The following is a 27675-nucleotide window of genomic DNA, read 5'->3' as shown; positions in this document are numbered from 1 at the left end:
GCAGAGGTGTAGAGAAAGAAGAATCTGTTTCCTCCTAATTTACTTTCATAAAACATCCTTTTGCCTTTTTTGTGAATGTGAAGTAATAACAATGAACATATTTAATTTAATTAGGTAAGTTAAATCAATTAGATAAATTAAATCAATTGCATTAGTTCAATTAGATTGACACAGTCCACTTGCTCCGTATTTACATATTCCATGAAATGAAGTATTACCAATTCAGAAACACCTAATTTATTTCTTTCTGATCTGGCCAGGAATTTAACTTTATTTACTGTCAGACAGATCTCTTCAGCTGAAACATCACCTTAGGACCTGGATCAGTGGCTGTTCATTGATCTCCAGCTTCCATGCAAGGTAAAGTTGGGTGACAGACATTCCTTGGCAGAAAAACTGATGTAAGGAATTATCTATTCCTGCTCTCACTTAGCTCTCAGCTGTGCTTGTGTGACCACCAGTGTGGCCAGCCTGTAAACTGGGTGATTAAAATGCCTCCACGAAGATGAATCAAGCAGAATCAAGGTACCACAGGGGTATAAAGCAGCTCTTGTGACACCTGAATCTTGGTTTACACCTCAGGACATTTGGGTGAACTGTATGAAAAGTAAACCAGAATTGCTTTTACCTGGAAATAAATTGCATAGAACAAATGCCTATTGTAGGTGCTGCAAGGAGAAAAAAAAAAGCAGAAAACTGGCAAATATTTTACAGTGAATGCACATCTTATTGAACTTGTTATGTGGCACCTACCTACTAAAAGTGAAGCTGTCAGCAGTTTGGGATCATAAGGGCTTTTCCCCCGCCCATTTTCAAAATGTGACTCTTCCATTCTAAAAATGTTGTCCTGTGAAATAAAAAAAAATTAAAAATTAAAAAAAAATAGAAAAGAAGGTAAAAGCAACATTATTTCATTAAAGAAAACTAAGAAGTAATTTGAACTGTGTTCAAGAAGAGTGCAGTGTATGTGAGTCCTAGTGGGGTTTGTGGCTTCAGGGAAGTCAAATTGCACTGGGTAAGGATCTGGTAAAAGTGCCCATCTCCTTCCTAATCAGTATGTGCTGAATGCTGGTCAAAGGCAAAAATACACATAAACAGCTTGTGTCTCTTCTGTTGCACTTCACATATAATTTATTTTCATATTAACTTTCATGGGTTTATTGAATTATTTTTGCTTTCACTGAGAATATATCTGAGTAACAGTAACTGAAGAAGCAGGAATTTGAAACTTTTATCTGAAAAAAGATAAAATCTATTTTTTACTGACTATTATTTTCTCTAATGCGCCACCACTGTAGATTAGTACATCACATGATGCTAAATTCAGCTTTTCCTAATCTGAGTATATCCTCAAATTCAATTTCAATTGCATCAGGAAAGCTATTATTATTATTATTATTACTATTATTACTACTACTACTACTACTCCTAGTACTCCTCAATACCTTGAGATGACACTTTTAAAATATACAGGCTGAGGGCAAATCACAGGGGAATATCAACCAAGACTAAAAAGGGCCTCAGTCAACACCAAGTCAAATGAGGTAAATAAATCCAAAGCAATGGGCTTTTCAGTACATTTAATTAATTTTAACAGGGGGACCAAGTCTGCCAATCAATTTGAATAGTATGTTTATCTTACATTTTGCACTGAGGATAAAACCAGAAGAATAGATGCTTTGTGCACAGAAGCCTTCAACATTCACAGAGGACTAGTGAAGACCTCAGGAAAATCTGGGATTTCCATTTCCCAGCTGCATTGTGGTTAATTTGCAGACACCTAATTAAGTCAAGGAGACCCAAAGAGAAGAGATCAACCTCCACCTTGGAAGCAGCATCCTCCTTGGCTCCCTGCCTTCCCTATATTGTTCATCCACACTGAATCCATGCATGGGCCAGGCTAGTGACCAAACACACTTCCGAACTGTGTTATTTCAAACCCACTGTGTCCATGATTCTGTAAGCCACAGGCTACAGATTTTATTAGAGGCTTGTTCAATTACATCACACAAGCATGTATCTGTGTGTATTTATTACATATTTTCAAAAGAACGTGAGACAGATTTCACATTTCCTTCCATTCACTGAAGAAAAAGATGAAGGGAGAATGAACTGTTAGGAGGATAGCCATCTATGGCTTACTGCACTGTAAGATAAAAAGGCTGGACACAGCTGAGTGAAGTTTGTTCCCAGAATTCAAGCTCAATCTCCTAAAACATGGTTTTTGTACATGTAGCCTGCCTGATTATGTTTATACAGTCATCCTGTATCTGTAGTATCTGACACAGTATTAACATTTCTCTCTCTCCTGTTGTCTTTGTTTCTGGCTCTTAATAATCCAGATACATTCCTTGCTTCTCTCCAGTTTTCTGGCTTTGCTCTTTCTAACCAGAGATGAATAAATAATCAAATAGAAAAGCATTTCTGGAATTCGACTGTAGGGTCCATATCTAGATCTTGCACAATAAATAAAAGTAGTAAATTGATGAGAATGCTAAACCTCAACTGCAATAATAGAAGATGGCACTAATGCTACAAGCTATTATTGAAAAATGTTATTATCAATCTATATTTTCTTGGCATTTCTCCTTAGTAGATGGTAATTGCTCAACCTGAACACCAATTAATATCTGATAAGGCTACAGAGTCAGTGGCATGACAGTTAAAGCAGAATATATTCCCAAAATAATCCCATGTGTCATTATAAGACAAATAGGAAACAGATGTGGAAAGTGATTTGGTGTAGGAAGGATCTGATTTTTGACTGTATTCTTCTGGTTTATGTCACTGTAGCTCTACTGATATTGGTGTGTAGAAGGCAAGAACAAGCGGAGACCCAGGTCAACCTAAATCAGAGATGATCCACCCTTCTCTTAGTGTTTGTGGAATAAAACAGTTGAAATAAGAGGCCTGAGAGGGAAATCCCACAGCGTTTTCACATTTCAGTTAAAAAGCAATGAACAGACACGTACTGTAAGTTTCTAAATTTATGGGTGAGTAATAATGACAATAAATACATCGCTGTTAAGTGCCAAATAAATGTATCATGGTTAGTCTGAGGCCCCAGGCAGGTCTGACAAACATGCTGTAGGAAGTCCAACCTGTCACAAACAGGGCAACTCGCCCAAACAGCTTTTTGGGTGCTGAAATCAACCCACCTCTATCTACAAACCCACAGAACATACAGGCAACAGAGGAATAAACTCTTTTCTACATACCACCTGCCATTTTAAAAGCCTAGGAAGCAATATCACTTGTGATAGGTATTTGATCACACTAGTCACTTGTCTGATTTGTGATAGGTATTTGATCACACTGGTCACATTTCCACCCAAATTTTATCAGTCTGCCTGGAGATAGCAGAGAACAAGGCTCTGCTCAGAGATTTAGGGGGTCTTTGGACAATGTGAGTGTGGCCTTCCTTTGTACAGTACAGACAAGAGCTATCAGATGGAAAGAATGCACACTGTTTTCAGAAAACTTGTGATCAGTTAGTAATTTTGCTGCTTCTTGGGTTTTGCAGTTAATTGAATACAAAGAATGGTACTGCAGTGAGTCAGCAAATGCCTGAGCCATAGACAGCAAAATCCCCTCTGTATTAAACAAATGCTCAATGCTGCAAAGTTTTATGAGGGCTATTACAGAATCAAGGACAGGAATTCATGACAAAGCAAGATTGCCAGGTGGGAGAAAAAGTTTCAAGAAATGCAAAAAGAAGGAAAAAAAAATCAAAGTAAGGCCTTTGTAACTCGGCAATTAGCGAAATTTATTGTCTAAACCCTTTCATTAGTTGCATTGGCATCCCAAAAGGATATTGCAATGCACTTCAAACCTTTTTTACAGATCCTTGTAGTTAAAACCTTGCTGTGGCATGTTTTATGGGTTATTAAACACTAAGTTTATATCTCATTGATGCTTCTTTATAATCCATAGTAAAACCACCGAAAATGAGAGTGTTTAGGTCTTGAAATTCCACAAACCCATAAAGACAACAACTGACTGCTGGCTCATGATATGACATGAATTGTTTCACCTAGTAAATGCCTCGTATCGAAGGAGATAATGCTTCTGGCTCCTTAAAACATATGTTTTCTGTAGCAGACAGTATGATAAATGGCAAGATTTAGCCAAAAAGCACTACAGTTCAGTCCTGGAAATGAAGGAAAAAATTGTTGTGATTCCCAACGATCTGCCACTTCCAGGCTCCAGAGACTCGCTTCCAAACGGCTGAAATCCTGAAACAATGTGTCATATCATGACACTGAGTGGTGACAAGACCTTGCTATCTGACTAGACATTTCACATCTTGTTATTGAATAGCTTCAGTCAGCCAGCAAGCCAAAAAAACATTTTATATATATGTGTATATATATATATGTATATATGTATATACATGCTATATATACATAAACAACAACTCCATATCTATTTATACAAATATATATATATATTTATACCTAGTATGATAACCTCTTAAACATTTTTTCTTCTATGTCTGCCTATATCTAGACCATCCAGTACTGTCTGGAAAACTTAAATTAACTGTTATTGGTAAATATAGATTTTATTTCCCAGTTTAGTACTACTGCCTTGCAGGGGAACATGTGGCCAGTTGAGGAAGCACTAACCTACCATCCAAAGTCTGGACAGCACTGACTGTTGAATTTCAGGGAGATTTTTTTCCTGCAAATTTTCTGGCCGTTCTCACAGAAATCATCCCAGATCTGCAGAGCCTAATGCAGCAAAATCACTGCTGGTCAATAATGAATAAACACAGTGAAAGCAAATGATCTGAAGAGACTTTGTTGATGGACTGTGCACAGCTACTATGGAGTTAGTACTGGTTTAAATTATTAGGCATGGAATGACAGCAGTGAAGCTCCCCAGCCATTCCAGCACAATGGAATGAACTCATATCCTTACTCTTGTAACCCCCAAACCATAAATAGAAAGGAGCACATCTCCAGGGTATCTTTCAGGGGCTAACTGATTTCCACAAGAAGCTGCTGAACAAAGAATGGTCCAGAAACGTGCAATGTGCCAAGAGCCTTAGGAACTATCACAATCTTTGTTTAATAAAAAAGGTGGAGTTGGTCATAGCTGTGAGAATTTTTGATGTTGACATCTCCCTTGCTATTTACACAGACTCAGTTGTGCTATGATTAAGTATTTTATAAAACAAACTGATCAAGAAAAAAACAAAAAGACAAACCCCAAAAGCAACACCCCTGACCCAAAACCTCGGAAAAAAATAGCTCCAAATGATTTCCAGAGTGCCTGGAGCATAACAATGCATCCATTGTGCATTGGAGGACTTTAAAGCCAGTGGCAATGTCTCTTAACTGAGTAAGAAGTCGCTGGCATGGAAATATTTTGTTCTCTGCATTGTTCAGTATTGGAAAGTTCAAAAGGCAAAGTTCCACTTCCCGCTCAAGGGAAAAACTTTCAGACTTGTTAAGGTTTGGATTTCTCCTCTCTACACAGAGGATTAGTTGAGGTGGCTGAATTTGCTGCCCTGGTCACAGCAGAAGGCTACAGGTCCCTCTGAAGGAGGAGTCAGAGCAGCTCAGAACTGCAGCTCCCAAGGGCAAGATCTTGTCATTGACCACAGAGGAAACTTCACATGAAGTTAGGTCTGAGCTAAGAATGCTTCTGAAATGAACACTGCAGAGGCAGCTGATTAGAGACACCTTAGAGACTTTTACAAACAGAAATTTGATAATTTTGCTCTCTTTGGTTTTTTTTTTCACCCCTTTTTTTTCTTTTTTTCTCCTGCCTTCCAATATATTAATACCAGTGAATTTTTGATTCACCTCTTGCCCATACAACTTTCTGTGCACACATTAAATTACTACATCAAGGCCATTTCAGAGAGCCTTTTAAGCAAATTTCACTCTGTGAGAATTGATTTATTTATGAAATTGATTTATTTATGAATTATGTTACTTTTCAAGAATAATTTTAAGTGAAACAACTGTGCAGGACATGGCTATGTTGTTATTGTTATTATATTTCCTATTTCACACTTAATCTATTGAGTCATGAAAACTGTTAAATATGAGGACTTTGGTTTCAGGTTTGGGAATCATGCTGTTACAGAACTTTTAATGAGAAACTTTTATTAAATTTATCCCCATGGAATGCTTTGTTTTTAAAAAAGTGCAAGTGCAAATAAATATAATGTGAGAAATTATGCAAAAAATACAAATATTAAAACAAATGTGAATGTTGAGGCAAGTGGTAACCATGAGGGAAATAGGTGAAAAGTGATTGAAATAATAATGCAACTGCTTTAAATCATTAATTATTAGAAGAAAAAAAAAAGAAAAAAGAAAAAAAGAAAAAAAAAAAAAAGAAGTGCACACTGTGGGCTTCTGACTTTTAGTCTTAAGGCTCCATGTGCTATAGGGTTTTACCTGCAACATCTGGAGGACACTGGGGCCTGCAACACCTTTATTACATTTTGTTTTTCCAACCTGAGGCTTAACGGAATTGAATTATGAAAATCAGTTTTAAAATCCTATGGGAAATCACTCCAAGTGACAGATCTTTAGTGAAATGGTGTTCCCAAAGAAAGGACTCCAGCTTCTGTAGGACCTGGAACTGAAACTTTCTGGGATGACTGTGCTGTCCTGTGCTAAAGGGCACAGAGAAGGAACTTTGTTGAGGAGTATTTACCTGCAAAACTGATCATGAGCTATGAAGATCTGCCCAGCTCTCTGTGCCTCTCACAGGCAGTTTGCTCACTGCCTGATCACTCCAAGACCTCCCAAACACTCCCTGCATTAATCTGTGTCCTCTTCTTCAGACTCAAGAGATATTCTTTGCTCTATACTTGTAGATATTCACTGGCATTTTGGTGCCTGCAAATCTTACTTTTGAAATCAAAACAAAAGAACTGTTGTGATGATGAACAGCTCCATGCTTCATTTCTGTAGATTAACGAAAGAAAAACAGATTCCTGTTTCTTCTTTTATCCCTATACATCACTTCTACTGGAAAGTTCTCCTAGCTTCTGATCTTCAGAAGATGCCTTAAAATGCCTATTGATTTTAAGCCTAAGATGCTTAAAATTGTCTATTGACAATTCTGGAAAGCACAAGTTTTGAAAAACTGACTCCCTTGACTGAATTTGGACAACTCACCCTCTCAATAAGTGTCTTTCAGTCAATTATGAAACACCCCACATTACTTTGCTTTCTTCTGAAATTAAATCCATCAATATTTATTAATTTACCATACACCTTTGCAAAAAGGGGAATGTTTTTGTTCTATCTATCTATTTATCTATCTACCTAATTATCTATCTATCTATCTATCTATCTATCTATCTATCTATCTATCTATCTATCTATCTATCTATCTATATTTCTATCTATCTAATTATAATCCAATTAATTTAATGAAAGGGAAAACAGCCAACTGGGCTGTTCAGGAACAGCTGGTTCAATCTATTCATTATTCCTAGCTCATGATCAGTAAGTGCTTCTGCTTCCGATTGGGAGAGAAACCAAGTGTCAATGTCAAATGGTGAAGACTTGTTCACACCTGAACATACCAGTCTGCATACTAATATTGGTATTTATATGAATAATAGCCACTTTCAAATCACTGTGCAACATATGTAAATAAAAGGGAGGGCAGGCACAGTCAAACCGAGCAGCTGTTCAAAAAAGATATGTGTGTTTGTGAACTTGCTTTTGCAATATTCCACAAACTAAATTCACCAGACATACCTGACTTTTATTCAACTGCTTTTTGGGTTTGGTTTTGTTTTTCCCTGATGATGTCATTTATCTATTTGCACCTATTTTAAATTTCTGCCTATTTTGGATAATGTGTTCTAATTCTACAGCAAATAAAGGAGCAGAGATGAGTTTCATTGTAGTGTCATTATACTATTTATTGCTTTAGAAATTCCTGCAAGTATAGAGTGATTGGAAAAAAGAAAACAACTCAAAACAAACCAAACACACAGTTAACATGAATGAGATGTTAACCTTGACTGATTAGTAAAGACACCAAAAATGTCATCCCAATGGCATAGCAGACACTAGATACCATCAAGGATATTGAATAATTCTCAGAGGACACTGTGAATTAGAATGCCTTTGTATTGCAACTTTCTGGGTTGTCAAGTGTAATACATCACCTAAGATGACTGTCTGGCTCATATAGGATGACCTCTGGAAATATAACCACCATACAATGACTGTCTGTTCTAGTCAAGTTGTTAAGTGGTCTGCCTATGTAAGAAATAAGATAAACAAACCTAAAACCAGTACACGCAATTGAACTACACAACCTAAAAGTATCCATTCTTTAAGTGTGCTTTTCCTTATCCCTAGCATATTTTCCATTAGAAACATTTGGAACAGATTCTAATTGCTTTAGCAGATTCTACTATTATGTTAAATAAATTATTGGGCTATACTCTATTACATGATTGTACAAGTTTTCTATGGTTATTTTTAGCATTCAAGACCACTTCTTTCCTCCTTTGTCTTCTGGATTTCCTGTATGTTATTAGACTGTGGTGAGGTCAGGCATCAGAGGAAATAACAGCAGTGCTGACTCCTAGACTCAATGTTTTATGAATTACTGAGCATCAGTGATGTAATGGCAATAAATCTAACCCAGCCTCAGTCTTGTGTCCTGCTGTAAATAAATGAAGTTAGCAAAGGTGTTATTTTATTCAAGAGCCTTCCTGATGAGAACAAAAATGTTTCCCCCAGGGGATTGTTTGTAAAATTGCTTCTGTAATTAGGGCACTGTTTAACAAGAGAAGGGTTCTCCAGTTTTCCTGGGGAACTTTCAGGTCTGAGTCAAGGATGTCTTATTTACAACACAAAACCAACTGCAAATTAGGGAAGCAACATACAGAAAGGACTTAGTCAAGTGGAGTTAACATATAAGCATATGGCCAAGATTTTCTAATTTCCCAAGTGATTTTGCACACTCACAAGTTGGGCACCCAATTTAAAACTTGCTCAAGGGCTCTGATTTTCAGCAAATACTTTCTTGGGCAATTTAAAATTCTGATACTTGGAGCTGTTAGTCACTTCTGAAAATGAAGGCATATGTCTGCACTGCTTTTTATCCTATCTGCCTTTTAATTCCCAGGAAGAAGTCTCTAATATGAACACATGACCTAAATTAAAGGCTTCAAAAATCTGACTGTAAATGAGTGACAGAATAAGGAGGAAGCCTAGAAGAATACCATTAATTCTTTCTCCATAAAATAAGACCTTATGAGCATACTTTCAGAGAATTTGTGCCAGTAAAAAAGGGGCAGAGAAGTACATCACAGCAACTACTGCAATAACTATTAAGCTTTGGTTTTATCTCTAAGATACTGCAATTGATTTGCAGCATCTCATGCAGAGGTGCCTATGAAGTGTCAGAACTAGACCAGTGTTTGACACATACTCAGATTTTTTAAAAGACATAAACAAAGTCTGAAATACAGAAGCTGAAATTCTGAGCCTTTGGGCAATTTTGCTTTTCCTGAGGCAAAGCTTAGTTCTGAAATCTCTGCAATAAGCACTTCTCTTTCCTCTTTGTTCCCTCCACGTGCTTTCAGTGTTACAGCACCCAGACTTTCTGCAGCCTCATTTCATTTTTCTTCATTAGCAAGTAATAATATCGTCAAATTTTAATAACTGGTATTGCATTAGAGAACAATGCATTTGAAAAGGTAACTTCTCTTGTGCACATGGAGACATAACTAACAGTAGACATAATTATAACCTCTCTCTGTGACAAGTTGCAATTATTCCTCATGGCACTGTGTCTCAGAGCAATGCATTTCTCATACTGGTTGGGGGGGGTTTATTAAAAAAGTGAAGAATGTTTGATATTCTTTTCCCAGTGCAACAAAAACTTCACTGACACAGTAACAGATGGATTGAAGTGGTTTTGATTCAGGGTGACTGAAAAAAGTACATTAAAATTCACTTCTTTATTCACTATCTTTCCTGCTTTTCTAGCACCCAGGAGTCCCCAGAAGGGCAGAGACTCAGTGACACTGGCAAGAATATTTGATATACTCTATGTATGTATGTTCATAAATAGGACTGCACAGTGTCAGCAGGACTAATCAGCATCCAACCAGGTAAACCAATTACTGATATTTGTATTCTTGAAGAAGAAACGCAGCCTTTCATTTAACAGAACTTTGGCTCCAAATCGTGGCACATTATATAGTATGGTGTAGTGTAGTACACAATAGTTTAGTATGGTTTAGTCCAGCATAATACAGACTGACTTTGTTGGTTAAAACAAACTGACAAACACATGAACTAGGGTTTTTTTGGGCTGTTTTTTTTGTTTGGTTGTTGGTTTGTTTTTTTTTTTTGTGTTGTTTGTTTTTTGTTTTTTTTTTTTTTAACAAAGAAAGCTGGCATTCTGATTACTTCATTTTTCACCCCCTCCCCACCAGATCACAGACACGGTGAGGAGTGGTCGTGGTCATGAACTGAGTTATGCAAGGTCTGTGCTCTGCACAGGGTTAAGCACCATCACACTAAACACCACACACTCGTGCCATAGCAGATGTGCTGTGATCCCTGAGACTTTCATGGGTGTCTTCTCTGGCCCTGCTCCCAGAGCTGCAGCATGGAGCCCACTGAAGTCACAGCAAGATTCTCTTCAAATTCAGTGAACACCAGAGGAATCTTTCTCATATCCCTTGCCATGTTTACATGTTAACTCGAGGTCATGGCAAATCCTTCCAAATGAGTATGAATTAAAACACTTGTTCTCCATCACCATCAATTTAAAAGGTTTGAACTGATGAATATATGATTCCTAAACCTGCATCTGTACCACCACCCTTCTGCTTTTTGTCATCATTAACATAATGGCAATAAACACTGAGAAGAAAAACCATGTGTTCTTAATCCCTATCAATTATTTGTTCTACAATGGAAGTTTAATTTGCATTTATTTAGATAAATGGGAAATGTTTAACTGCATTTAGCTCTTCATCCTTGAAATGTATAATTACACACAAACACATATATCCACAAACAAAAATAATAAGACCTGAAATATTAATCGTCTCACCTGCTGTGCCAAATTACCCTTTTAATTTGCTATTCATGAGCAAAGGCACCTTTAGACAATGATCTGGGCTCTCTCCTCAGCAACGCCTGTGCAACCCCAGTGAAAGCCAACAGAACTAAAGAACAAAGTCAGCTTTGGAGATTATCAAGAAGAACAACTATCAGAATGATCCATATGTTTTCTGCATATCTACAACATAGGTATAACTTCTGAATGATTGGGTTGCTTCTTGCCATGGTTTTACAATAAGACTGTTTCCTTGCTCTGACTTAGCCCTGATCTGGAAATTTTGAATCTAATTGGTAGGCAAAAAACACATGCCTTGGTATTTATTTAATAAAATCTTCTCAGACCATCTGCAAGATAATGCTGCTCAGTTTTCTATCACCTTGGATGTAAACATTTCAACATTTCAACAGGAGAAGGTGTTTGTGCTGTTTGAGGCACCTTCTGAACTCTGCTAATCTTATCTTCTCTTTAGAGACAAAACTTTGTTTACTTCAGATTTGAACACTGATTACAGGCCCCTGAGAAATAGGAGACAGTTTTTGAAACTTTGTCAACCATAATTGGTTCCTGAAATTATGGAATTCAGGAATTCCATAACTCAGAGATATGGCCTTGTAGGAAAAGTGACCAAAAACCTGGAAGGTGCTGGAGATCCCTTGTAGGACAATCTCACAGGGCCAGAAAGGTCTGCTGGGGCCACACTGTTCATTTAGAGATACACAGAAAACATGTGGGAATGAAGTGCATCTTTCCCCTTTCCCCTCCTTTTGTATGAAGGCATTAGAATTAACACAAATGGAATTTGAAATATAATAGTCCAGATGTCTTCCTGTTGCAGGAGGTGTTAGCGGTAGCAGAGAAGTTAAATCACAAGATTGGCATTTTATTCTCATATCAATAACCAAGCATCTTCTTCCCCAAAAGCCATTTAGGCCAGGTCACTGTCCTCTCATGTTTCAGTGTTTCTATTCCGCTAAAATAGACCAGAACAACTTGTGCACTTTATGCAAAACTGTGTTCATAGTTTCCTTCTGTATCTTTTCACAGAAAGCAATCCTAGAAACATTAGTGCAGAACATATTTAATAGATCAAATTCAAGGCCTTAGTGATTTTTTTTCTTTTTTAATGAATTATGTCAATGCCCGGTAACAGTCAGAAAAAGCAAATTTCTTGTACAGAGTTTTCAGGAATGAAATAAAGAACAAAACCAAAAGCATCTTTATGCCTCTTTAACTTCATGCAGTACTGAAAATGCAGGAGTGCCATGCTTTTACAGTCCTCTAACTCAGAAAACATACCCATTGAAGGAAATAAGAAGAAAAGAAGAGTATTCTCAGGTTTTTTTTTTTTCCAAAATGAGAAACTGGCAGGCAGAAGGTTTAAAATAAAATAAAGGGATGTTCCTCCCATGTTGCAATTTGTAGGGCTTGGGATGCTGTGGATACTTAAAAGATATATGAGCTCAAGAAATGCCAGTACTAATTTATCAAAACCAAGTCACTGAAAAGCATTAAACACAGAGATTCCACCCCTGGTTCAGGAAATCCCTGAACAAGCAGTGCTGGAGCCTGGGAGACGATATCACTGCTGCCTGCTCGCTGCTCATTCTCCTCCTCTGACACTCATTATGGGACCCGGTGAGAACCAAGGTCCTGGGCTAAATGAGCCTTTGGTCTGAACAGATTGGACTGTTCTTATGAAATGAGGCAGACAGAAATGAGGTAATTTAGCCAGGAAATCTATGCCAAAGCAAAAAGCTAATGTTCTAGTTCCTGAGCCTTGCCCAGTGCCATAAACAAAAGTATAAAGTCCTGCCTCAAATCCCAGTCAAGCGAATGGCGACGGAGCTTACTCAGCACATGCAAAGCTATGCACAATGTGCCAAGTAAAATTGGTAAGGATCACTTGTGATGGGGAGAGTGCATCAGCTTTTGTGCACAGCTAGCCTTTAGTCTCCCTGTGATTCTCAAGGAATATCTCTGTTGGGTTCCCCATGCATGGACAAATTGCCATATGCAAATTGCCACTTGTTTTCTATTCACTGGAGTTTTACAAAAAGTAGCAGTGGAAGCAAAAAATCCCTCTCACAGATTTCCTGCTCTAAAGCAACTTAATTAACCAAACTATCATATAAACAAATATTTAAAAGAAATAAGTCATTTAGCTTAGAATAAAGATCAGAAAATGCATGCAACAATATTTCACAGAGATAAATTTGGGGTTTTTTTCACTGACTTCTACGACTCATATACAGCCAGTGAAGATTCATGTGACAATATTATTCTAAATGTTACCATCACTTCCAATGCTTATTAAAATAAACTAATCTATTGAAACATATTGTAGGGAAGAAGAACTGATATGTAATTATCTATTTCCCTAAACTGTTCTTTGATTTGGTTTCAGGGTTCAAGGATCCACCCAGTTTTTGTGTTAATAGCCAGCACTGATGTCACTGGGAGAAACAGAACGGAAGATAGAGGTGGAGGGTGAATTTGAAGATAAATTTAATAAAAACATTAGAAAACACTGGATAAGAAAAGCAAACAAACATCCAATAAGTCCACCTCTGGTTTCACAACTTCCTTACTTCTTGATGTATCATAATATCCTTCCTTTCCCCTTTTTAATCATGCAAACTAACAGCTGTCTTTTTAAACATTTTTAGACTCAACTTCAAGTGCCTCACTCGATACCATATGTGACACATTTCCTCTCTTTTTTTTTTTTTTGTGAAATGGCTTCAGATAGAATGTTTTAACCTTATTTTCCTGCTGTCTGGATTTTGTCTGTTGGTATTCAGAAGCCTCTTTCTATCTCAAATGTCATTCATTTTAAGTCGTCTCATCAAATTTTGGTCACAGGTTTTAAATTCTGCACTGTTAATCTTCTTAACCAATATAAGAAGTTAAAAACTCATTTATTACAAATTGCTCTATGATGAGGATACTCGCTTACAGAGCAGCTAAAGTAGAAGATTACTGGTAGAAAATTAATAACTGCAAGTTGGAAACAGAAAATGAAGAACAGTAACAGGATGCAAAACAGACCGGGCTTGCTTACAATGGCCATATGCTTTCTTCTTTCTGCTGCATTCCCACCTTTAGACTGCTATCAACCTTACCATCACATTAGTTTTCAGCTGTTTATACAATATTCAGCATGAGGATTTGATCAACTATCTTTGGTGAAAATGTCTATGGAAGAACTCCAAAGACTTCTATTGTTAAATTAACATGTCAAGAGTGTGAACCTTAAAACCTAAATTTGACAGAATACCTAAGTCCATGTTGTTTTCAGGGGGCTGGCGTGGATTGTTCTAAGATGGACAATAATTTGCCTCAAGTATTGTACAATTAAATTATAACTGAAATTTTATACTGCTTCCTGAGTTCCCATCTTGGATTCAATATGTAATAATTTTATTCTTTCTAGTTCAGAGAAATATAAATCAATATTCAGGAACTTTTCTGAAATGCACTGCTTCTGAGTGCCTGACTCCTTTTATTTTATTATTTTAATTTCATTAACATCTCAGGTGCTATGGCAGATGTGAAGGATAAACACTATTTCTGAAGATGCAGAATTCTCTACATTGCCTAAGGATAAGGCTGGATGAACTGAGTGTGTTTCAGGTGAATTAAATCAGGTAAAATGACTTCTACCCTGTGAAATAAGCTGTAATCTAAGTCTGTAGGGAATAAATTGCTTTAGCATCAGGAAAGAGCAAAATCTGAAACAACCTTCAATCCTCCAACATACTTCCCTGCTGCCACCTATTCATCTTTCTCACTGTCTTTTTCCCTCCATTTCATGACCTGTGTTCTCTGGAACCTTAAGCAACCCCAAATCCCTCTCCTTTTGCTGTTCAGTGTTCTGCCTGTGATGCTGCCTATGGAGAGCCTATAAAACTCAAAACTAAACTGTTCTTTTGAAGCATCTAAACACTGAAAATTGTCAGTGTCAGTTTTACTTCACACATATGAGCAATCTTCCTGAAAACATTGAAATAATTTACTCAAATTTCCTTCTGAATGAGCTCTTGAGTCTGCTTTATATAAAAGCACCTTACTGGACACAACTGCAGAGGTAATTAATGCTCTAATTTGACATTGGCACATAAAGCCTAATGCTACCTCTACAGAAAACAAAAAGTAGTCAGTGATGACAGTGCATCAGAGATTTGGCTTTAAAAGCAACTTTAAAGCAAATATACAGTTTTCATATTCATGGTTTCCAATTGTTCACTGAAATATCTTGAAAAAATTATTCCAATCTCTTTTTAATGAAATAATCTGATATTTCAGCTATTGCAATTAAATTCAGTTTCATTCATTCACCTATGCAATGCGAGTGGTAGTTATTTATGCTTTTTGTTAGATTTCATCTCACCTCTTACCAGATGGCTACTACATTTAAAATCCTCCATACATTAAGCACAAACCTTCAAATCCAATCGTTTTTTTTTCCCTCTGTTCAACAAAGTGGCTTCTACTACAACATAATTTCTGCTTTTTAGGTAAAGACTTTGGGTGCAGTTGCAGCTGCTGTTGCAGTTTATCACACCCTTTTTTTTGGAAATTTACTTTAGTCTTGTGAGCCTGTAGGAGACCACGTGATTTAGAAGCAGCAGTGCCAAAAGAGAAAAAAGAAGGTAGGGAAGCTTGGGCAACTCACCACAGTTATTTAACTACTGCTCCAGCTTAAGTCTTGCAGTAATTGAGATCCTAATTAGCCCCAATGTATATTGCTTTTATCTCTTTGGGAAGTTTTAGAAGGGTTAATTCTGGATTTTTTTTTTTCTGACCATACTGCTTACTACTCAGACAAACAAAAAAAAAAAAAAAAACAAAACAAAACAAAACACCCATCTTCTTTTTGGGAACTTTTCCACCAAAGAAATAATTCTGCATTGGGATTTGATTCCTCTTATTCAAATGGGTCATGTGGCAGTGGGTCATTGTTCCATATAAGTAAGATGCCAGGCTTTTTGTAACCAACTGAAACCTTCAGCTTTCTTTATGTTCTTGTATTATCTGTTTTAAAGTATTTCCTTATTCATTATCTTTAATACCCCATGAAATACAACGATTGTAAAAATAATATCTAAGTCACTAAATGTTATCTAAACTACTTGCTATAATGTCAGCTAAAAGAAAACACATTTTTAAGGGAATCTGTATCATCTTTTTACAAAAAAAATAGCAGATATTTTCCTTTATTTTCTTTTAGCTCTCTCTTGAAGACTTTTATTTTGTGATTCTGATATGTGACTGTTTTTATAATGTCAGGAAAGTACCTTGAGTTAAAAAATTTATTGTGCTATAATCTTTGTACAGCAAGATTTAGCATTTCTGCATTAACCATCCTTTACACTGTAGTCTTACTATCTCCCTTCGAGGTAATCCTTTTTACAGAGGGTCATGGCTTTTCACTGTCTGTATGAAAACACATTTGCACAAAGAAATAAAAGCCAAATCCACAAACCTACAAATGACAAGCAGAAAGGGCTTGTATTCCAGCTTGCTTTCCGGCAAAATCCTTTGAAAGGCTAAACAGCCTTTTCAGGGCAAGCACTAATCTGCAGACTTGTATCCCTATGTTTGAATGTAATGAGATTCCAGTAAACACATGCACTCTGTGTCACAGTGAGCTCAGTTTAAGAGCAGCTTATTTTCAGCTACTTTCAGGCAGCTAAGACCAGATCTGAAATGCTACTTTAACTGAAATAAGAATGCCTGTGCAGGGATTTGCACTGAATTCATGAGACATTCACAAGTTTCCTTATGGACAAGGCTAATGTCATGCAGAGAGCTCTTTCACAATCAAAGCTTCCACTTCTTTGTCCAACTCTCATTTTTTAGTTTCCTTTCTTGACTGAGGTTAAACAAATTCAACTTTACCCATTAATTTTCTGTTTATCCCCACCAGTCTTCAAGAGAATACCTAAATCTTGTACTTGAGTCTGAATCATTGACTATTATATTATACCTGTTGGAATAATGTGGCCTTTTTCTATGCTAAATAGCAGTAATTTCCTTTCCAGGCCAGGCTGAATGGGAATCTGAGCAGTTTGGTCCAATGGAAGATGCCATGGCCTGGGAGTTGGAAGCAGACGATATTTAAGACCCCTTCCAACCCAAACCATTTTATGATAAATGATGCCAGATCTTTCCATATTCCAAATTCAGGGTAAGTTTCACAGATTTTTAGTTAGGAATCAAAATTAATGGTCTAGACTATATTCTACAGACTTCAAGGGTTTTGTTCTTCAGTAAGTATTCCAGAAAAAGACCCTAGGTACAGAAACAGTAAGTTGATGAAGATTTACTTTTCATTACTCCCACACTTAAATACTGAAATGACATCCCTGTTTCCTATAACAAAAGATGATGAAATGCTTAAACAGAAAGGTTTGTTAAAACAGAATAAAATAAACTGTTATTCAGAGTAAATGAAGTTAAGAACCTCAACCAGCTATAATTAAATTAAATATGCCACCATGACTATTGTTGATATATCACCTTCATGATCATTGATGCTTAGCCAAACAAAAAATGAAACTTGGATTAAGTAAAGGGGAAAAACCCAGTGCTATTGCTCTGCAGTTTTCTGCTGTTTGACACATGGTTTGTATTGTAGGTGCACAAATATCCCTTGTGAAACCCTTTGCAAGCTTGTAAATAAACACTGGCTACACCGAGTAATCCTGATTTATACAAATGGCAAATGTGTTCAGGTTTTATACTGGTTCCATATTTCAAACAAGCTGGAAGTATAGATGAAATGACTGGAGTCACTGCTTTGAAAAAGTAATCAATGCCATTTGTTTTTCTGATTACACACTTACTGGTTCGTAATTTAAAAAAACAACAAAACAACTAAAAAAAAAAAACCCCAAAAACACCCTCATACTTCAGGGAAAAAGAACTCACTGGAAGATAATCTTCCTCTCTTACACTGTTTGTTTTCTAATTCCCCTCCTCTCTTACACAGTTTGTTTTCTATTCCTCCTTCAAAAACTGTCTCCAAGTTTGGAACCAGGCTGAATTAATCATATTTTACTGTCCCTTAGAGGTAAAACTCTCTATTATCTGAGAAGCTACAGCACAGGGAACTGAACAATTCTATAAGAATCTGAGTATTAAGACCTTCTTTTCACTCCTACATATGATAACTTTGCGTAGGCTTGGCCCATAAGTGTGCAGAGGGGCATCTAAAGATTATCTGGAGGACAAATAGTTCCACCACCTCTAGTTACCTTCTCTGGGGACTCTCTTTGGCCCGGGGAGCCAAAACCATTTTCGCATGACAATGACTGAAGCTTCAACTTTTAAGAAATCTGAATTGCAGAGAGCAAAACCAATTAAGGCCAAATGACTTGCCCTGGGCAGAAGCCTGAGAAATGGAGAAGAACCCCTAACACTGTTGTCATCCTCCACCAAAACGTGCAGCAGTTTTCCATATCACGGACAAGATGGTGCAACCACTGTTAATTATGTCTCTGGCATAAAAAAAAATAAATTTCAGAACATGAAAAATCCCCAGATTTCTATCACGAATTCTTAATGTTTCCTGCTGCTAATACTTCATGAGCTGCTGTGAGTGAAGTTATCTGTAGCACAACATATATTTCTTTTTTTATATCTTTTCTGTTTCATCAGAAGACATAATTAGGCAAAACATTTAAAGAGTAAACTTAAGGTATGTTAATAATGTCATTGCCTGGAGCAAAGCCAATGTTTCAGGAGGACAGCAGAGATCTGAAGTTTACATCTTCTTGCTTACATATGAAAAGGTCTCAGATGAAGGATCTATTTATCTAGAGGATTGTTTCTCCTTAAACAAAGAATAAAAAACAGAATGTACTGCTTTATTTGCATTTGTCACTGCCAGTTTACATAATACTAAGAAATTATTTTTTAAGTCAAACTCTGTCACTGATGTGGTCCATGTCATATTTCTACTTTAAGAGGTGACAAAAAATGTTTATATCCACATCAAGCTGCTTGCTCAACTTTTCTGGTGTGGTTTATATTAAATACAGAAGAAGGCAGCAACTTAGTAATCCCTGAAAGCATCCTCGTGATGAGTCAGACTGAGCTGTTAGCAGAACTCAAGTCATTTGGTACCAGGTTTTAACTCCATGTAGCAGCAGAGGTGTGAAAAAGACCAAATGAATTTTAATACTTCTCTAATCAGAATGCTGCTACTTGAGCTTTGCACTTATGCAGCACATGGAACATCACTGTGATAATTTTGACATTCCATTTCTCTTCATCAGTCTTGTCACTGTTCTTTTTAACATGCATCAGCTTTATTCTACATGTAAGAACAACCAAAATTGTTTTATGCTTAACAGCAAATGGATACATCTTCAAGTCCTCTGACCAATAATATTAGCCATTTATATGCCTGCTATTCTGCACATATAATAATTACTACAAGGCTGATATTTAATTTACTTAATTAATTTCACTGTGAAGGCATGTTTGAAGCCAGGTTACTGAAGGATTCCTCCAAGGTAACCATTTAACAGCTAAGTAACCTTTAATTACTTGCCATAATGATACACATCTAAGACGGATTTTGTTATACTGTGACATCTGAGCACTTTAACCCAAAGGTAGTTAGTAGCAGTCCCATGCAAGATTCATTATGGATCATATTTCATCAATGGAGAGTATTGTGTTCTCATCTGATTATGTACTTGCAAACATTTATTAATATATCTCTCTGAGTGTGACCGTGTTGCAACTTGGAGAAATCCATAGATTTTCATAAATCAGGAAGTATTTTTTAACTAAACTATATAGAATCATACAGACAGTTCTTCTGGACCTAGCTGATATGAGTTCCAAATAGGAAATTGCTTAGTGATGGACAATGTGTACAACTACGATTAGCAGTGCAATATTTGAAACTGAAATAATTAAGATGTAAATTAATGCTGCACTGCAAGAATCACTAGTTGTGATTTATATCACTACAGGTGAGAAGACAGTCCAGACTTGTAGATGACTGCAAACATATACACAAATTAAAATAGATTAGATGACATAGCAACTCATCACCAATTCTAACAGGCATGAATTCATCACGATAACATTTATTTATTCTGCACAACACTTCTTTTTAGCTAAGTTTTCCAATGGTGACTGTTTTTTTCATCCAAATGTTTCACACATTTTCTGACTCACTGAGGTACAGAAAAAAATATTTTTACAAATAAAGCTTTTTTCTGGGGAAAAAATAAAAATAACCATATGTGAATTGTCTGCAGCAAGTAACACAGAAGCTGAAGAGAAATAAAAAGCAGGCATTAACTAGTCTTTCCTTGAGTTCCCAAGAAATGTTGCAAAGTTACTCACCCTTTCCAACGAAATGAGTTACTTAGGAAATAAACTAATTTACTCCAAGTCCACAGAGGCATGAAAGAGCCAGAGGCATGTCTTTCATCTGAGTCAGGTCATACTCACTACATTGTTTTTCTTACATGAATGAGGGAGAGGTGAAGGAAGGAACAGAAGGGCACAGAACACTTCCCTCACAGGAATGGTGTTTGAGGGAAGATGCAGAGATTCTATATGGTTCTTGCTCAGGAGCTCCAAGAGAAGCCGGCACATTTCCAGACTTACCAAGTGCCATAAACAGAAAACAAGTTGTTACAAGATATGTAAGCAGGAATTCAGCGTGAATGGAAGAGTAAACAATTCTTTTTCTAAGTGACTTCCAGTGGGTTTATTCTTGGATTTTGAGAACAGAAAGAGTTGCTGCAATCACTTAGTCTGATTTCCAGCATCACACAAGCTGTAGGCATATGGGACAAGCACAAATATTTAAAACACTGCCTGTTTCACAGCTCTTCTTAATCTCCCACAGCATTTCAGCAGTAAATTGATTAACTCTTCACAGCAGAAGATATATGGACTAATGCAAAAGGGAGATAATTATTTATGTATATACACTGCTTTTGTATCTGTTATTTTTAGATAATTCTGTGCACAGTCCCATGTTCCTTCCCTGCACAAAACACAATGTCTGTCTAAGCCATGACCTGTTCCTTAAACTGCGTTTTCTTCCTGCTCTGAGGCAGCATTGCAGCAATCAAGCACACATGAGTACGTGGTGTCTGTACTCACAAGAGCATTGTTTAAAGTAAGATGAAGGATTTTTTTTCTCTTATAAAACTTTCGAGATCTTGACATAACTGACTGTTAGTTTATTTGTGTAATCTTATGCCAGCAAACCATACGACGCAAAAAGATGAAAGGTTGTATGTATACTGGCAAAGAAACATATTCTTTATACTTTGTAAGGGTATTTAGCAAAGTTACAAAGTGTACAGTGGGTAAATTACATCTTCTCTTGTTTTGCAGAGATCCTTCTTCTTCCAGCCATCTTCTCTTTGTGTCTGGCATATATGGAATTAATTCTTATTCACTTTCTTACGTGATTCAGTAACTTTTTTTCCTTAGGAAGGAAAGTACTAACTACGAGTCAAATAAGTACTGTTTTCTTACTGAACTATGGAGTAGTGGAATTTTATTATTTAAATTAATTTAGATGGCAACAAATTTTAGACAGTCCTTGTATAACAGGGTAGAGAAGAGACTCAGTTTTAAAATGTTTTAAAGGTAAGGAAGCATCTGGAAAGTATTATGAGAGCTTTTTTTTAATATCAGCATGAGTCTGTAAATAAAAGTGAGGATGGTCAAGATAGCAGGAACAGAACAATTATTTCCTGTTCCACCAGGCAACTGCTGGAAGTACCTGTGTCCTGCTGTTTACTCAGAGAAACAGCAGCTTCACCTGTAGTTGCTTTGCTTTTTATTAAAAGAGGTAAGATTTCATCATTGTGGAGAAGCCACTTCTGTCATGCCAACTGCAGCTGCTGGTGAAAGAAAGAGATGTCTAAGGGACTTGAAAGCACACCAAGGAGGCCTTCCATTGTAAAAAGTGACTTTTTCTTTCCTGAATCTGTTTGAAAGCTTCTACATCCATGAATGTTCTCATTTTTCCTTTGGGGAAATTCCCTGTTTTTTGGGAATTCTGAATCAGTGAGAATCTTGTGGTCAGAAGCAACATCAGAAACAGGTTTTGAGGAGATCAGGCATGAACGCCTCCATCACTGCTTAGCAGGCTGTGCCATGGCCATACTCAGCCTCACTGGGCCCTTCCTTGGACTAACAGCAGTCACCTTGCCAGTGTACCATTAAACTCACATAATGTGAACATGCAGAAACTATGAATATTAGGTTGGTCCGAAAGCACGGGAAAAGGCAGTGCTTTCAGACTCACACGTCTCTGAGAGTTAAATATATCCCACAGACTAAAAAATGCCTGAAAGGCACTCCAGAGCATGCCAGCTGTCATAAACTTTCAGGCAAAGACCAGTGAAATTAGTTCACCAATAAGGCCTTCGTTAGATTCTCATGTCTGAGTATTTAATATAACTGGCTAGTTTGCTGTTCAGCATTTCACAGCACTGTGGTCTGTATGTGGAGCATCACCCACAGCTACAACCTGCTGCATTGTGACCTTGACTGTTTAGAGATTATTTGACAAGATGTTGGTACTGAGCTACAAACATAATGCAGTCACTTCCGTCAGTGGTAGAAATCACATTTATGATTCTTCTTCATAAGGTCAACCCCTGTCAACTGGAGCCTTGTGATGTGAATCCCACAATGAATAATGCTGCTTTGATGCTCATCTATCCAAACCTGAGCTCGGTAACTCCTTCTTTCAGTTTTGTTTCCTCCTGTGCCTCTAAATCAAGAAATAATTCTATTTATAAGTAATTTCCTCAATTCTATACTGTAAGCTGACTTTCCACTGTTTTTATTACATTGGTTTCCCAACAGATGGTGGTTTGTTATTTTATTTTTTTCTCCCCCATATTGGTCAAGAGATCAAAGGATTTGACTATACTTGTCTTTTGTTTCAGGAGGTGTGTGGATGAAATTTTGCATATGTTGCATGACTGTGAAGTTGGGTTAATGTTTTCAATTGTTACTCTAACAAGACCCAAATGCTGAACTTCTGTGTTACTAGAAACATTATAGGCTCTGTTGATGAGCCAACATAATATTCCCACCCAGAAAATTGGATCGACATCTTAATATAATTGCCATACCTCTTAAAAGTACAATCTATGTCTGTAATGAATTAGGAAAACTGTATCATCTCATGGTAAAGTAAGGTAACCATGTGTCAATGGGAATATTTATATTACAGGAACAAATAATTCATCATAGCATCATTTAACTGATAGGAGAAATAATGAACATCCAAAGGCAAACAGTGGGTGTATTTTCAGCTCCTCTGGTAGTCATCGCTAAAATTCATTTCCTTAAAGTAGTCACAAAGTTCTGAGTAATCCTTCTAACAATGCTAGAAATTAAAGCATTTTTTCTCTGTGACTGTGAAAAGGAAAAGTGCACCTCAGTTTCAGCTACCCCAGTGTAAGTCATAGGGAACTCCACTGAAGACAAATAGTTATAGAAAAAAACACCCCATACTTTAAAAGAATAAATTAAACCCAGATCCTAAGAGGGTCTTTAACTTGAATCACTCATTATCTGAGCATATCCAAAGTTACCCATGGTTTTAAGACATGGACTCACACAACAAGACATCACATGTGGTATCAGTGAAAGTCCACCCAGTGGTTCTGCGTGTGCACATGTGCACGCTCCCTTCCTCAAATTTACTTCCATGGAGGTCTCCCTCTATCTCAGTCTTTTTTTCTCCCCTGCAGCAACATAAACAAAAGTTTTCCCACAGTTCCGAGACTTATTTCTTTGAACCTAATGAATATGTCAACTGGCTTTGGTTTCTTATTCATGGAAGGCATTCAGCTGTGGCGCACTGTGTACAGCTCTCCACTGTAATCAACCAGCACTGCTCCGCCACCAAGGACGAAAGCCATGTACAGGGAGGGAACAATGGTCTCCTCAGTTATCTCACTGGAAGCTTTTTACTGCAGAGATTCCTCTCATTAGGCAGATGGGGGTTCCAATTTTAGTTCAAATTTTAATTCAAATAGTTTTTCAAACTATTACTCACACTTGACCCTTTCTGTATTGGGGAAAACCGAAAAAAACATTCTATGTTATCAATTTCTTAGTTAGAGTTGTTTTTTTCCAGCAGTGCAGGACAAGATGCAGTATCTTGCCAGCTCCAAGCTTACTTCTGTGCCACTGCATACCTGTAGAGATCAGACCAGATCCACGGAAACACCAACACTGTCTCCAGACCATATCCTCACTATTTCTCCCTCATCTAAGACTTTTACTTGTTTCAATTAAAACCAAACTCTAGAATGCTGGAACATCACCTGCACAGTGATTTCCACTTACATTTCCTTTCAAAATCTGTATAAAGTAATATTAAAATAATATTGTTCTGGAGTTCTTTTTTCAGTTTGGTTTGGCTTGGCTTGGTTTCTTAAGAATAAACTGGGAGGTCTGCCATAGCAATTTGGACATATTTATCAAGTCCTAAACAAAAGTAAGTTGCTGAATAGCTGAAATGATCAGACTTGAATAGTGATTAGAGTTTCATTAGTGGTTTCTGCTGTGCAACAAATGGCCCTTGCAGTTGTAAATTCCATGTCTTTGTTCTGTTTTTCATCATATCTTATACCTCTCCTCAGTATGACTTACTAAAGAACCGTGCCTCCATTTTACCCTCAGCCATGTAGTCTGAGGAATAAAGGTGAAGAAATAAAATAGCCACCACACTGCTCTCACTTGTGTTAGTTTAAAACTTGATTTCATGTCCTGCATGAAAATGTTCAACCTGTAAATCTCAAAGTGAGCCGCAGACATAATTACTGACTTTGTCACTTTAGACATAAATATATTCCAAATTACTTGGGTGTAATTATGAAATACGCAAGGGCAGGAGTGGATGCATTAAATGACAGCTGAAAACCTACAATGTTCATATTTCCTGACAGTGATTAAAGCATGACCCCTTTGCTAAATACTTTACTTCCAAAAATGGTATTTGTACCACATGTGAATTTTAAGATATTGAGCCACATCCTTTGCATACTTATGATTTGGAATATCTCTATTCTTACAAATACACTTTTAAATAGGAAAATGGAAGGTCAAATGGATCAGCTAGTCGTCAAGCATTCAGCTGTCAAAAAGGCACATCCTCCTTAACAGAATTTACCAGGATAAAAAACTGTGGCTACATATTTAATTTATCATACTTTCATTGTGTTTTTTACATTAACAGTTTAGTATGCATTATCATTTTTATTAAGAAATAGATCCTTATCTTGATAAAATAAGATACTTGGGGGGGGAAAAAATCAAAATTTTTGGTTTTAGTGTTCCACTTTTCTGAGGATGAAATATCTGCTGCAGCTGTGTAGACTTTCCCAACAGTGCAGGGTAGGAAAGACATCAGCCATTGCTGCCACGTGTGCTATTCAGTTGAGAGAAGTTTACTTCATAAATTAAACTATTCCGACAGCTAAATTATCGCATAAAGCCTAATAGTCTGACTTTAAAGGGTCTGCTCTGGAAATAAATGTTTATTGGAAATATATTTTGCTTGGGGATGACAGGATGAAGTTTTGAAAAATCTGAGTTTTCCTGGTTTAACTTCTCTTTTAGAAAAGCAAGTGTTCAAAATACAGCTAAAGTCAAAGGAGATCTGCAGTGTATTCAAAGACAGGCCTTCATAATTAATAGCATTTAACCATGAACCTGATTAATATTTGTTTACAAAGGGGTTTATGGAGTTTTTCAAAAAGTCTTTTAAATGGGAATCAGGTTACTTCTTTATGGTGACCTACTTCTGAAACTTTATCACATGATCATGCAACGTAACAAGAGGTGCCATTCTGGGACATAGCACTCAGCCTGTAAGAAATGCGTACTTCTGCACGATGGTGCTTAAAAACATGGAGAGCTTCTAGCACCACATCCTGGTTCCCTTACTGAAATATTTTTCAGACCTTACCAGAACAACTGATGCACTTAGGTTTTCATATGAGAAAGGACTGTCATGTTCTCTGCCCTTTTCCTCTACTCCTCTTGTAAATGTTACGTTTGGTCATTGAAAAGTAAGCATATCACATCCCTTCCCAAACAATGCCACAATGAATTATGGCTTGGAAAAAAAATTATATGCTATATATAGCCACATATAGCTGTATATAAAACTATATACTTAAAATATGCTAGGAGGGAGATAGCTATGACAAGATTTATTCTTTTTTAACATGTGGAGGTAAACTGTACATGTGTGAAGAGCCTGATTTTGTGTGAAGCACTTTCACACAGGGTAGCCTAAGGGACTGGAAATCAGTGTCATGTGGAGCACCAGACAAGAACATCAGTACAAGCAAAGTGTTCTAGTGCTTGGGATTTCCCTGTATGTCAGAAATCACTTCTCAGCTTTTTATGACACAAGGCAAAGTACATCAGCCATTAAAGATCTAAGAGATGTTTTCTTTTTCTCCATGGTGAAACTACTCATGCAATGGAAAGAAGTGCTCCTGTCTCTTCTTTACACTGCATGAGTAGTTGTGCCTTCTGTCTCTTCAGTTTTGTTTTTCTGTACTATAGTAACAGGATATCTGGAAGTTTGAAAGGTTAAGGCACCTGTGAACTAAAGAAGGCTATTGCAGTCTGTAAAGCAGATCATCTTTTAATGGCATTTCTCTGTAATTATTGTGATGCTTAGAATGAGTATGTCACACATAACAGTTCAAACTCAAATGAGAATAATCCTTTAACAGTATCCTTTTCCTTCAAACTTTCTCTATATAAGCATATAAATACCATATAAAGGTACAGTTAATTAGATGGAAAGAAAACTAGCCTCAGGTGATTTCTAACTTAAAAAACCATTTGCTCTAATGTTTCACTTAAAAACCACAGCTCAGAATCTTGACTGACATAAACTCACACAGGTCTGCTGTCTTCAATGAAATTAGACTAATTTATGCCACATCCACTACTACTGAAATCATTGTTTCATCCAGATTTTTTACATTAAATAAACACACCATGTTTAGTACCAGCAGTAGCACTGATCCTTCAATTAGTGTGTTTCTTCAAAGAAAGCCATTCTTTCAGGCAAAAATGCTCTTCCATCACTATATATATATATATATATATATACACAAAATATATACAGAGAGACAAACTGATAGATGCATAAATGTGTCAGAACAAGATGTCCATTACTTAGGAAATGCACTCTGGACCTCTTTCCAATATGAAGAAAAGAAGGGATAAAAAAGAGTGGAAAGAATATTTCAGCAAAATTTTATGAGCTGAACCAAAGATTTTTAAAATACACAGAGTCCGGAAAAAGCAAATATGTTACAGGTGGTAGCATTATATAACTTCATATGCAATAACTTAATGTTTTATGTACATCATAAATCTAAACTGAATTTAAACCTTCTTTATTGATTGAGAAATAACTTGCAAGTAAAGTAATCCCAGATCTTTTAAGTTCATGTGGTTAAAAATGAGTTTTAATCTGTTGGACAATGACAAGAAATTTGGAATTAGGAGACAATAAAAGAAGCTGGTTTAGTTCTTCAGACAGCACTTAGT

General features: G+C 36.7%; 1 protein-coding gene across 1 annotated transcript in view; it reads right to left on the bottom strand.

Moving 5' to 3' along the window:
* Positions 1-27675, bottom strand: part of SEMA3A (semaphorin 3A) — a 165050-nt gene that overhangs the window by 66842 nt on the left and 70533 nt on the right. The window contains exon 5 of the mRNA XM_014310026.2: positions 754-847. Within this exon, the coding sequence (XP_014165501.1) occupies positions 754-847 (94 nt within the window). The remainder of the gene's footprint in view (positions 1-753; positions 848-27675) is intronic.

The sequence above is a fragment of the Geospiza fortis genome, unplaced genomic scaffold, assembly GCF_000277835.1.
Source record: "Geospiza fortis unplaced genomic scaffold, GeoFor_1.0 scaffold732, whole genome shotgun sequence".
NCBI lineage: Eukaryota > Metazoa > Chordata > Aves > Passeriformes > Thraupidae > Geospiza > Geospiza fortis.
The sequence above is the reverse complement of the archived record's forward strand: the minus strand, read 5'-3'. Positions and strand labels throughout refer to the sequence as shown.